This window comes from Camelus ferus, chromosome 12, assembly GCF_009834535.1.
Source record: "Camelus ferus isolate YT-003-E chromosome 12, BCGSAC_Cfer_1.0, whole genome shotgun sequence".
NCBI classification, from domain to species: Eukaryota; Metazoa; Chordata; class Mammalia; order Artiodactyla; family Camelidae; genus Camelus; species Camelus ferus.
This window is the reverse complement of record NC_045707.1, coordinates 36,713,541-36,726,974: the sequence shown is the minus strand read 5'-3', so window position 1 is coordinate 36,726,974 and position 13,434 is coordinate 36,713,541. Positions and strand designations below refer to the sequence as shown.

At 46.7% G+C, this 13,434-nt stretch overlaps 1 protein-coding gene across 10 annotated transcripts in view; it reads left to right on the top strand.

Annotated features, from left to right (window-relative positions):
* BTBD11 (BTB domain containing 11) overlaps positions 1 to 13,434 on the top strand; it is a 445,015-nt gene that overhangs the window by 418,954 nt on the left and 12,627 nt on the right. For all 10 annotated transcript variants that reach the window (XM_032493388.1, XM_032493389.1, XM_032493393.1 and 7 more), the window contains 3 exons: positions 3,206 to 3,311; positions 6,796 to 6,898; positions 8,957 to 9,038. In XM_032493388.1, the coding sequence (XP_032349279.1) occupies positions 3,206 to 3,311; positions 6,796 to 6,898; positions 8,957 to 9,038 (291 nt within the window). The remainder of the gene's footprint in view (positions 1 to 3,205; positions 3,312 to 6,795; positions 6,899 to 8,956; positions 9,039 to 13,434) is intronic.

Here is a 13,434-nt window from a genome sequence, read left to right as displayed (position 1 = left end):
TTTGTCTCATGATTTAGACTGAAGTCGTGGGTTTAGGGAGGAAGATCACAGAAGTAAAGTACCATTCTCATCACATCAAGGGTTCATACTATCAATATGAATGATCACTGGTGACCATGACCTTGATCACATGACTGAGGTACTGTTCGCCAAGTTTCTCCATCACAAACTTACTCTTTTCCACCTCCCACACTTTCCAGACTGCTCTTTGGAATCGATTTGTGATATGCATCCCTCACTTTGGAGTAGGGAGTTATGCTCCTCCCAGATAGTTCCTAAGTATTTAAGGACTGAACATTTGAACAGACGTTGCCAGCCCTTATCTTTCCCTTCTCAGGTTGAAGTTAGGACATATTGAAGTTAGGAAGCAAGGCCAAGCTGTGAGTTCCTAGAGAGACAGGATCTTGCTCTGTTGGCCCCAGTACAGCTCCTTTCATAGTGCAGGTCACCTCTTAAGATGCTTAGTAAATACCTGTTGAACTGAATTAAATAACCACCACCACCAAAAAAAAAAAAAAAAAAAAAGCCCCACAGAAGGGTCCACTGGTTGCTCAGACCTCTCTTAAGGATCACCAAGTCCAAGAAGTGGATCTTCATTCCTCCCTGCACCAAGGTGGTGAGGCAGGGTCTGACTCACCAGCAAGGCTCCGAAGACAAACCCAAGTGCAGACAGTGAGACCAGCGCCATTGGTCACGTGGTCTGCACATAGCATCTTGTGGGTCACAGGTCTTGTCTTTCTTGTGATTTGCAATTACTTTTTGAGCATCCACAGTGTGTCTGGCACTCTGGGGTCACAGTGATGATGAAATACTTGAAGCAAAATCTAGATTGCTATATTAGTTTCTATTGCTGCAGTAATAAAATACCATTAACTATCTCATGGTTTCCATGGGTCAGAAGTCCAGGCACAGTGTCTTGGCTAGGTTCTCTGCTTTGGGTCTCACAGGACCAAAATCAGGGCTGGGTTCCTTTCTAGAGACACTGGGGCAGAATCCATTTGCAAGCTTGTTCAGGCTTGGGTAGAATTCAGTTCCTTGTGGTTGTAGAACTGGGTCCCATTTCCTTGCTGGGAGTCAGCTGGGGGTCACACTTTGCTCCTAGTGTCAGTGCCTGCATTCCCTCTCAAGTCACCAAGTGGATACACTGCCTTCAAGCAACAGTGTATCAGGTCCTTTTCAGGTTCCAATCCTTCTGGCTTCCTCTTCTCCCCCATCCCTTCTGAATTCGTCTTCCACCTCTAATTTTAAAGGCTCCTGTGATTACATTGGGCCTACCCGGATAATCCAAAGTAATCACCCTCTTTTAAGGTCATCTAGTTAGTGACCTTCATTACTCCCACCAAGTCCCTTTTGCCCTGAAAGAGAACCTACTCACAGGTGTGGTATCTCATGACCTTGACAGTCCCGGGGATTAGAGCCCGCAATCTTCTAGGGACCATAGTTCTGCCTACCACACAGGGCACCTCCAGCACTAGTGTGCCTGGGAGTCACCTGTAGAGCATGTTAATGTGGATTCTGATTCAGTGGGCCTAGGGTGAGAGTCTGCATTTCTTGCAAGCCCCCAGGAGATACTGCTGCCGCTGGTCAATGGAAGCACATTTGTGTGGCATGGCTTGAGACCAGAGGAAACAAATTTACAGCCCCTAGCCCAAGACAGAATTTCAGTACATGAAACTTGTGGTTCTCAAACCTAAGGGAGCATCAGTATCACCAGAAGACTTGGTAAAATATTGATTGCTGGGCCCCACCCCCATCGTTTCTGAGTCAGAAGATCTGGGACAGGACCTGAGGGTGTGCATTTCTAACAAGCTCCCAGGGGATGCTGATGCCACTGTTCTGGGGACCACACTTTGAAAACCACTACCTGGAGCCATGAGACAGTCACTCACTCTGTGAGTGTTAAGTGAGAGGAGCTTGTAACACCTTTTGGTCATAAGGCAGCATCTTTGAAAGTGGAATCCCTTCTGTCCAATATGGTTACATCCCACTAGGCACCTCTATGGATCCTGTCTGAGGTGACATGTCGCCTTCTAGGATCTCATCCACTTTAATCAAAGGGTTAGATTTTCTTTTCCTCTGTTGAGCTGTCATCCTCTTTCAGGAACACAGTGAAGTAGATTCCAGAATAGCTTGAACTGCTGACACCAGTAGTAGTCCCAAACCTATCTTTTAAAATCGAAAATAACATTTATTGTTTTTATTACCAAATCAACACTTGTTTGTTGTAGAAACTATGGATTAAAAAGAAAAGAGAAAACATCATAATCCCACCCAGAGGCAGCTACTCTATTTTTCCAGATCTTTTGCTATACATATCTGTCAACTCAAATATATATGTAGGGTTTTATTTCCAAATAAAACAAACTGTGTTATAGCCTACTTTTCTTAATATATTTTAAATTTCTATCTATCTAACCACTGTTTTAGCCCCTCATTTCAACCACCTTTACCCACTCAAAAGCATCCAAATGCTGTGAGTCCTGGCTGCCCTCCTGCACACCTGCAGTTGGAGGGAGGTTAATGAACAGCGTGGGCCCCAACAGGAAAGGAGGAAAAAACGTGAAGGACGGAGGCCAATCAGAATCAGGCTCCCTGAGCAATTGGGCAGCTGTAGTTTTGCATTGCAGAGCTGTCCTCCCACACACACACACACACACACACTTTTTTTTGGAGAAAGCGATTCAGCTGAGTACTCCTGGATCCGGAAATGCCTCAGCACCAGAATCAAATTCGGAAGAAAACCGAATCAGGAGCGTTTGTGTCTTGGTAATGAAGGGCACGGGCACAGGCCTAAAAGGGCTTCCTGCTGCTATTTTCAGGATAATTAGCTGCTTCTAGAATTTTGGAACATTAATAAAGGTGTGTTTGGGGTAAAAATTTATTTTCCACTCTATGAGTCACAAAATTTTTTTTCCAATGGATAGTGAAGAAGTGATTGGAAGCAAGAGAGAAGGATTTAATTACACCTTAAACTTCCACCAATGAACCCACTAGAAAGAGACTGGACAAAAAGAGAAAGTAAATCCAGGGCCTGTTGGGCAAAGTGAACGTGTGATGCCCAGGGAATTGCTCTTGGAACCTGCAGTAAGGCTGTGGGTTCCTCTCGCCTGGGGGCAGGGAGAGGGGTGGATCAGTTCTCACACAATGGCTTGGATGAGGTCGTGCACAGCCCCCAGCAAGGTGTGCTGTTCTTTCTTTTCCACAGAACGAAGTGATCAGCCAGCAACTGTGTGTCATCTTCACTCACTGCTATGGGCCCTACCCGATCCCCAAGCTCACAGAGATCAAACGGAAACAGACCTCGCGCCTGGGTAAGTGAGTGCTTCCCGGGCTCTGCCCTGCGTGCGCTTCACTGGTGCTTTGTGACTTGAGGACAGGGAGGAAGCAAACACCATAAAAGAAGGTAGGAGTGTTGGGGGGCAAACAGGTAGATACATGAGTTAGGCAAGTGGAGATTAGGATATCACCTTTGTTATGTGATTACGCTATTTGGAGAACATGCCTTGGGGATGCGGACAAGGAGACTTGACGATACCTTGTCCCTCCAATTGATCCCCTTTCTCCCCTAGTCACAGACAGTGACAGACCTCCCAGGCCTCCCGAGCCCACGCACTTCCGGCAGCCAGGTAGAGTCCCAAAGAAGCTGCTCTGTGCCTGTCTGCTCTTCCCAGTCTCCCCTCTAAAAAGCCCCTCCTCCCTGAGATGGAACATGCAGGGGACAGTGACAGGCCAGAAGCGTCCCCCTAATGGAAGTCCTTATGCAGGGAACTGGGAGGAGAGATGAGCAAGTGTTACCCCCTCCCCACACCATGTACACACACACCACGCACACTCATGCGCACGAGGGCTCCATACCTGAGTGAGGAGACTGGACACCCTAAAATCCCGTCAGAGTAGCAGTCATCACTTTTCACTCTGCTTGGACACTTGCATTGAACGGGCTCCAGCCAAGCCCCTGACCTACCCTCTTTCAAGCAATCCCTGGGCCACTGCAGGAGGCAGGCAGTGTCAACCCAAGTCACGGCTGCAGACAGGGAGGCTCTGAAGAGGCTGCAGCATGAGTTCAGCTGGAACGGGAGGTTGAACCCAGTTTCCCCCCAAGCCGTAACCCCATCATGCTCCAGTCCTGGCTGCTGGGATTTTCCAGACGAAAACTTTCCATCAGGCACTGATTTCATTCGGAGAATCCTGGGTCCACTTGTAACATGGTTGATCAGCCTGAAACAGAGCTATTCTGTGGCAAGGACCTGTCTCCTCGCTGCGTGGGGAGTTATAAAATATTAAAGTTAAAGGATTCCCTTTCTGATGAAGGTTGGGGACTGTCCTACTTCCTGTTTCGTTTTCCTATCAAGGCTGGGAAACATTGGAGAAATGGAAGCATCTGCAAAACTCTTATCCTTTAGCAAAACCCCTACTTTTGAGACAGACTAGCTAGTTTAAATTAGTGAAAAGGCTGAATTTATGAAACAGTTTTAAACTATTTTTATTCCTGTCATTAATGTGTTAATTTAAGTGCCACAACTTTTTTGCTAAAGTGAAAAATTTAGCAGTCAAAGGCTGGCTGGTTTTCTTTATGCCCATTCATGTGGGAAACCAGGATGTACTGTAAAATGGCAAGCAGTTATACCTTTAGAAAACAGGTATTAATTACAATACTATCAGGGCAACAAATTATAAAGACTGATCAAATTAACAGATTTGGAGATTGAAGGTTTCATTCCCAAGACATGGCAATAATCTCTGACGTCTGGTGTCTTACAAGACACCCTTGTTAGAGTAAACATTTGCCAGGGCTGTTTCAATGATGCAGCATAAAATCTGCTTTCCTCTAGCTGTAGGAGAGGAGGGTACATTTTTTTCCACCTGAATGTGCTGAGATTTCTTTGATCATCAATTAAAAGGGCCTGGTTTCCTGGCCAATCACTGGAATTCTGAGTTAGCACCAACAGAAGAAAGGCAGACCTGAGAGGCTCATAACTCACAATATGAAAGAAAAGGGGTATATTATAGTTATTAATAAGTGAAATAGAGAGCATAGAGTGCATCTTCAATACATTTCAAGCTGGGATAATGTAAAGATTGCCAAATAGTAGTTCTTTAGGGGCCTGCTTTAAAGGAAAGAGTGAGTAGTGGCAAAGGTCCCAAACTGGCATCTCTGTAGGACCAGTCAGGTCATATAAATGAATGAAATGGGTTTGGTGTAAGACAGTAGGGAGTGGTGGGGACTATGGCAAACTGGAGAGCATATGCCTGATTAAATTTTATAGTACATTGTCCTCTTTCCCTCCCAATGAATTACAGGAGAGAACAGTAAGAAGAGCTAAAGGTAGGAGATACTAGCCATTTAGGAAGTGATGGGGTTAGTGGGGTAAATGCTACTTGGAAGTGGACAGTGGGAGTGAGAAAGCCTGCACAGAGGGAAGCAGGTTGTCGAGAAGAGGGAGAAAATCACTCCAAACTGTTAATGGTCTTTAAAGCAAGTAGAGAAGTGAGTGTTAGTCAGCTCTGGGGCCTTCCCCTCTAGCCTGTCTTCCCTTTACCTGGATAGTCTTAGAAATTTGTTTTTTGTCTTTTTTTTTCATTTTTCAGTTTTATTAGGTAGAATTGTTACAGTTTGCACATATACAATGTCATATATTTTAATAAAAATTTTAAAGATAATGGGATTACAGGTGACTTGGACTTTTTACACTTTTTGGATATGTTTTAGATTAAAACATTTTTAATGGGAAGAGGTGAGGTGGGTCTGTGTACTGACAGAGAAATATGAGTTGAGGACCCCAAGGCCCACCAGCTGGGGCGACACAGAGGCTGAGTGAGGACAGTCAGCCGGGAAGGCAAATTTTGGGTCCAAATTACAGCAGGGGCTGGACAAAATGGGGCCAGGCCAGGGGTCTGACTTAGAAACCAAGTGGGGTGGAGCCAGGTAGGGGTAGGAGTGTTGCACAGGGTGTTGGTGGATTTTCCCAAGACGGAAGTGCTGAGCTGAGGACTGGCACCTCCTGTAGCCCCAGGAAAAATGGCTAAAATGGCAGGCAAATTGGAGAATCCTAGTGCTGAATGAATGACTCAGGCCCTTGAGTCAGAATGTCCAAGTGCACACCTTGCCTTCTCCAGCTGCACTAGTCTGACCAAGTCACTGTAACTTATGGGCTTCAGTTTCCCCAGCTGCACACCTGACAGCGGTCCTGCTCTCCCAGGACTGAATGAGTTTACACATGTTAGTGCCAGCTTGCAAAGTGCCTGGTGTGTTGTGAGTGCTCAGTGAGTACTAGAGGACTAGTTGTACAACCAGTTGTACAGCTTCTTTGTTAGTCTTGGAGATGAGGCCAGGCGAGCGGCTCATTTGCCTCTAACCCTGAGAGAAGGGCTTGGGTTTGGAATCACCTGGAACACAGCAGCAAGGAGGCAGCCCTTCAGAACCACCTCCATCAGGCAGGGAGGGCATAGAGCTGGAGGAGGAGGAGCAAAGTGAGGACGTGTGACCTTCCTAGAGGCCCGATGGGTGGATGTTCACCTTCCACACCTGACGGACATCTGAACTCAGGCCATGGGCGAGTCTTCTAAGGGGAGATGCTACATTTAATCACAAATAAGCTATGAAGATTCCCTATGAAAAATCGAATTTGAGTGATGCATTCCTTTGATTGATTCTGTCTCCTGTTTGGTCAGTGTCTCCCCACTATGTTATTGCCATGGCTTCCCTGTCAGCTCTTCTGGGCATTTTCCAAAAGAAGAATCCAAACCTCACCCTTCTCTCCACTAAAGCTGCCCTCTCTCCCTTTCCTGTTCCAGATCCTCATTTCCTTAACAATAAAGAAATGTCAGATGTTACCTTCCTGGTAGAAGGAAGACCATTTTATGCTCACAAAGTGCTGTTATTTACAGCCTCTCCAAGGTATGTGTCATCAATTTTGAAAGCACTGAATTATGAGGGTGGTTATTGCTATTACTGTTCTCTGAAATTCAATTTTGGTGGTATCATCACAGAACTGGCAGATTATCTTCTCAAAATCAAAAACTGGAGAGTACAGGGCATTTGTGCACCTGCGTTCAGGCAGCATGATTCTCAGAGACAAAAGATGGAAGTCATCAAGGAGTCCATCAGTGGAGGAATGGATAAAAAAAAAATGGAGTGTTTTCAGCTCTAAAAAGGAAGGCAGTTCCAACATATGCTGCAACATAAATGAACCTGGGGACATTATATGCAATGAAATACCCCTGTCACAAAAAGACAAATAATGCATGATTCCCATTTATATGAACCTAGAGTCATCGACTCTAGAAGGGTGGTTGCAGGGCTGGAGGAGGGGGAATGGGAAGTTGTTGTTTAATGGGGATGGGGGAGTCCTGGAGACAGGTTGCACGATGATGTGAATATACTTCTCATAAACATTACACTTAAAAATGATTAAGACAGGAAATTTTATGTTATGTGTTTTCTAATCACAATTTGAAAAAAAAAAAGAGTACAGGGCAGACACTAGCATAATCAGCAGCTTTTGTGGGGCTTAGACAAGCCATCATTCCTCTGGACAGATGGAGTGTGTACCAGGCACGGAGCTTCGTGAGCAGAGCGTGGGTTGGAGTGTAGCCCCCTCAGCCAGGTGTCCTCATGCACCCTGACAGCTCATACACTGCAGCCTTCAAAGTCCTGCTCTCCAAATATCAGGGAACTTTGGTGTAAGCCACCTGAAATACACAGGTCCTGAACTTTATGTTTCCCTAACCTGGAGCTGACAACAGTATAATACCATCCCTGCGAGCTCTGCTATGGCCTTTCCTCCTCCTTTCTATTTGCATTGAGATGAAGTTGACCATTTAGAACCACATTATTCAAGGACCTGAACAGGAATAGATGAAGCAGGGCAGAGGAGTGATGCTGAAGTGAGGAGGAGGCAGACTGTAGAGGGTAGGGACTCTGGGATCCAGAAACAGAGCCCACTTCCAGCTTGCTTATGAATGTGTGTGGCCAACACTCCCTGGTTCCTAAAAGCATCCTAGCATCTCCAGTATCCCCCCAAAACCAAATACCCTGTGTCTGCTTTGCCACCACAAGAAAAATACGTTGTCCTTTCCATGGTTCTCAGTTATGAAGCCATAGAAAAACCAGATCAATATAGTACCAATGTTAATTTCCTTGTTTCAGAAAGATACCATGGCTGTGTAGAATGTTAACACTGGGGGAAGCTGGGGGAAGGGCATACTGGAACTCTTTGCACTATCTTTGCAATTCTTTTATAAATCTAAAATTATTTCAAACTTAAAGTATAATTTTTAAAAAGAGGCACATCTTGGCTTATTCCTAAATGTATTGAGTATCAGTATATTGTGCTGACTGGGTCTTTACCCACAAGGAGCTTGGCTTAGTCAGTGGCAGGAATATGCGTCTAAAACCCTAGACAGAAGGTCACCTGTGGGGAGATCGTTAGGTAGTCAACAGATGTTGATTAGATACCTGTGATGCATCAGGTCCAGCCTGGTGCAGGCTCTGAGGATGCAGCAGAGACAGAAAGGCAGAAGTCCCCGTCCTCTTGGAGCAAAGGGTGTGTGGGAGGTGGGAAGAGGAAGTTGGTAAGCTCGGTGGACACCAGAGGAGCTTGAAGCCTGAGGTCAAGAAGGACTCCCTAAAGGAGGCAGCCTTTGTGATGGGCCCTGCAAGGTGGACAGGGTTTTAAAAGGCATTTGTTCATCTCCAGTCACCTGTTTGAGAAATAATTTAACAGTTCCAAACACTGTTTTTAACTTTAGAGTTTTAACTTTAAATTGGATTTGATAAATTGGTATCATAGCAGAGAAGGGGCATTAAATTAAGAAACCTATGGATATGTCATTGTGTTTCCAAGTGAGGGAGATACAAGATATTCCATGTTTCTGTCACCTGAGAGCTGAGTTTCTTGCAAGCTGTGGATGTGTTGGTGAGTCTTCTTAGCTCTCTTCTTGCGTTCTTGTTCAGGTTCAAAGCACTCCTCTCCAGCAAACCAACAAATGACAGCACCTGCATAGAGATCGGATACGTGAAGTACCCCATCTTTCAGGTGAGCCCCTGCTGTGGCCTGGAGCCCTACTGGTGGGTGCAGGGCACTGGTGAGTCACTCCAGTCCTCCACCTGTGTGTCAGCCACTGCACTGAGTCATCCTCAGTCTCTGGCACTCTTGGCCCTTGTCCTCACACTGCCCCTCCCATTTACCATCCATTCATGCCCATAGCATTAATTGAGCATCTACTATGTACCTGACACTCTGCTGGGCCCTGGGGACACAGGGATAAAGGACATTCCTGTCCTGGAGACTCAGCCTGGAGGAGATAACTCTGATCAATTTCAGTATGAAGTGGGGTGCATGTGAGAGAGGGGTGAACCAACAGCTATGGCAGCTCAGACTGGGGAGACTGAGGAGGGCCCTTGGATGGGGTGTTAGCTGAAATACTGAAGGTTGGGGAGAAGCTGGCCAACCATAGGGAAGCTTAAGGCTTAAGAAAGGAGTTAGAACATTCCAGGCAGAGAACAGCAGGTATGAAGTCCCCAAATGTGGTTGAACCCATGTGATCAGGAACCAGTGGACTTTAAGGAATCCAGTGTCATTTTAACATTGGTCTGAACCTCACGTACATTAAATAGGAGAGGATGGTTTGTCAAAGGCCGGACGATGTTAACATGTCTCCCTGTGTTTGGGGGAAGTTGATACCGTCCATGGATTCAGTTTGTGGGGCACCTCTGAGAGGGCACAACAACTGTCTTACATTTTCCTCCTTCCTTCATGCCTGATTCATAAATCCTGCCCCACAATGACATTCTTGCAGCTGATAGAAATTCACACCCCAGCCAGCTTTGCAGCCCTATTTCCAGAGCTCCGAGTATCATCTGGGCATGAAGTCTGGTGGGCTGCTTGCATCACAAGGTGGGTGGGCGATTGTTGGGAGATTTTGGTCCCTCCATGCTGTCCTCCCACAGTCAATGTGGACGACCTGGGAATGGAAGTTAGAGAGGTCTGAACAGGACATGTTCCCTCCAGTTCAGTTCTGGAAGGACAGCCTTAGGAAGAAAACACGGGTGGGGAAGACTCAGGCTGGCCCTCTAGAGACTAATGTTCCAGGAGGGTTGGTGAGACAACTCAGAGATAAGCCAGAGGCAAAGATGGCTGTGACCAGGATCGTTGGACAGGGGTCCTGATCTGGGATCTGAAGGACAGAGCTGCATTTCAGGATTTAAATGCTGCATTCCCCAGTTTAAAATCATTGTCCCTCATATGACCTTGAACAAATTGCCCAGCCTTTCTGAGCCTTAGTTTCCTCATCTGGTGAGTAGAAAAGAGAGAGTATTCCAGAGGAAGGAACAGCATAAACAAAGGCACAAAAATGGGAAGTTGAGGGAAAGTGATTATAGTCCATTTGGCTGTGTCTTAAGTTATATTAGAGACTGAAAAGATGCATTGGAACCACGTAGTATAAACCAAGTGTGGCAAGCCAGATGGTGGTTCTTCCTTCCACTATTGACCCTGGTCCCCCAGATCCTGCTTTTCAGAGGGCTGCCAGGAAGCCACCATGCCCCCACTCTAAAGCTCTAAAACCCATTGAGGTACCTCTATTTCCACCATTAGAGATGCATTCCTTTGGTTATCTTGAAACTTCAAAATAAAGAATCCTTCTCAAATAACCATGGGCAAGACTCTTCTCTGAGCCTCATTTTCCTCATTTTAAAAAGGTCATCATTATTATAATCATAAACTAAAAGTTAATCATTCCTGATCACATGAGTTCTTGCCAAGATTAGCAAGTAAGACGATATGAGGAAATGATTGACTTGGCAGTTTTTAAGTAGGTTGTTATTTTTCAATATCATAACTGATAAACCACCTCCCTCCTAAGCACAATACCCCAGGGAATAGGTTACTTTTTGACTAAGCAATGGGGAAAGGCTGAAGAGGTTTCCAAGGACAAGGCCCACTGGGATAGAGGTAGCAGAGAGGAGGCTAGAACCCCAAGGTGGGCTGGGGAATCAGCACACCCCCAGACATCCAAGTGCCTGTTTCCCTCTTTTCTCAGCCCCTCCCCACATTTTCTACTGAGAGCAAATTGGCCACAGCCCTGTCCACAATGGTGGTGGCTTTGAGTCTGAAAGTTTCCATGGAGCTGCTGTTGTACTTTAGGGTTAGGGGTGGGGAGGGCAGTGAAGAAACCTTTATGAGACTCCAACAATGAATGAGTCACTGAGCTTTGCTTGCACGTAGTTATCTGGATTATTCTTGCCACTTTTAGAGATGGAGAAACGGAGGGCCAGAGAACTTATCCTTGATGCTAGGCAGTGACAGAGTCAGAATTTGAACCCAGTCTATCTGGTGCCAAAGCCAAGGTACTTGGTTCTGGAACATCCATTCTAAAGCAGGAGAGTGATGAAGGCAGCTCTCGTTTCTTGTGCGCTAAATATGTGTAAGGCTCAAAAGGGGGTTCTCAGCCTCAGCTGAGCAGTGGAAATTCCCAATGTCCAGGCTATAAATCAGAATCTGGGCTGGGGCCCAGACATCAGTATTTTGAATTCTCTGCCCTCTGCCATCACCAGTGTGCAGCCTAGGTGGAGAACCAGTGCTCTAAGTTACTGCGGTTCTTGGACCTTGGTAGGCATTGGAATCTCTGGTGGACCTGGTGGTGGGGTGGAGGGAGTTGCTTGTTAAGACACAGAAAACTTGCTAAAGTGCAGATCCTGGGCCCCACTCCCAGAGTTCCTAATTCTGTAGGCCTGGGGTGGGGCCCAAGAATTCATAGTTCTTACCAGAACCCAGGTGATGCTGATGCTGCTGGTCCAGGGACCCCACTCTGAGGACCACTGCCTGCATCATCTCATTCAGTCCTCCCAGCTGCCCCTCCAGGTAGCTCTTCTCCCAGCCTACAGACAGGGCACAGCCTCAGAGAGGTGGAGGGAGGGACCTGAGCTCCCACTGCCCATCACAGCCAACCTGAGCATCAGACCCAGGCCTGGCTGATTCCCAGATCTGATCTCTTAACTGCCTCCCAGCTGTAGGGTCTTGGTTCCTCCCTAAAAATCACCCAGCCCTGAAGAAAGAAACTCAGGCCTGTTAGAGTTTGGAGCAGAAGGTAGATGCTGGAAACTGCCCACCCCCCATCTCTCTGAGTGCTCGTGGAGGGGACGCTTAGGCCATCAAACCTGGGACTAATGTTGGGGGTGGTATGTGTAATCAGAGCCCTGCTTGTAGTAAGCACTCAATAAATGTTTGCTGCAAGGACTCATTGAATGAGAGACCTACCTGGGAAATCTCGGCCCCGGAGAAATCGGAGGCCTGTAATTACTTTGACTGGGGAAGGTTTCCCGGCCACATTAGCCTCAAGTTACTGTAATAGGCAGGGAAGATTTAGCAGGCCCCGAGGACTTTTCCATGCGCCTGCCCCTTCCCCATAAAATGAAGAAAAGCCTCATTTGTGGCTCGAAATAAGCCAAGTAGGGCTGAATCTGACCCAGAAGGAGGCTCCCAGGGGCCTGTTCACTTCACTTCCATGCTGACAGAAGAATTTTAGTAAATGAGATGGCTTTGAGTTTCCTCCCTGCAAGACTGTTTAACATCACACGTGGGCAAGAGCCCCATGCAGCTGAAGCTGCACCTGGAAGCGGGGCCTCCATGAGGCTGTGTACACCGTTTAGATCCTGCTTCATGCGGGTTGGCAGCTGCCAAGAAAAATAACTCCAGAAACAGGCCCTTTGGCCTAATAAGGGTCCATTTCACCCCCTTGCAGAAAAGGGTTGTGCTGGCTGAGTCTGAAGGTGGCACAAGACAGCCCAATTTAAATTCCATTAGCCCCAGGATATCCATCTACTAAAAAGCAACGTTTCGAGTCAGCAGCCCAACCTTGAAGAAATGAGATATCATGATGGAGAAGCGCTTTGTAACTGGAGAGGCCCTGTGTTTGGGGCAGTTATTATTATGGCTCTTACCATTATTATTATTGCTTTTATTAAAGAGAGGTGCTAGGGGAATAAATTGATTTTAATAAAGCCAATATCCCAACATTCGCCAACATGGCGTTTCATCAGGGTGACAGAGGGGAGAAGGGTAAACAGTGCCCTGTTATCATTTCACAAAGCCTCAGCTGTCAGCATTTAAGCACCACCATCTCTGCGACAGGCAGGTGGTCAGTACACGGGAGACCCTAACACAAACGAGGAAGGGGAGAATTCGTGATTAAAGTACGCTTGCTACAGGCAGGCACTGGGGATGCAGAGACAGACAGGACACAGTCTATGCCTTCAGACTCCAGGAGGAAATAGCTGCAGTTGTGGATGGTGTGCTGCCCAGCACACGGTGGAAAATAGCTAAAAGGTCTGAGGAGGCTTCACAGAGGTGACCACTGAGCTGGATCCCGAAATGGGGGCCAGAGTTCAACAGGTAGATAAGAGAAGGGCATCCCAGCAGAGGGGGCAGTGTG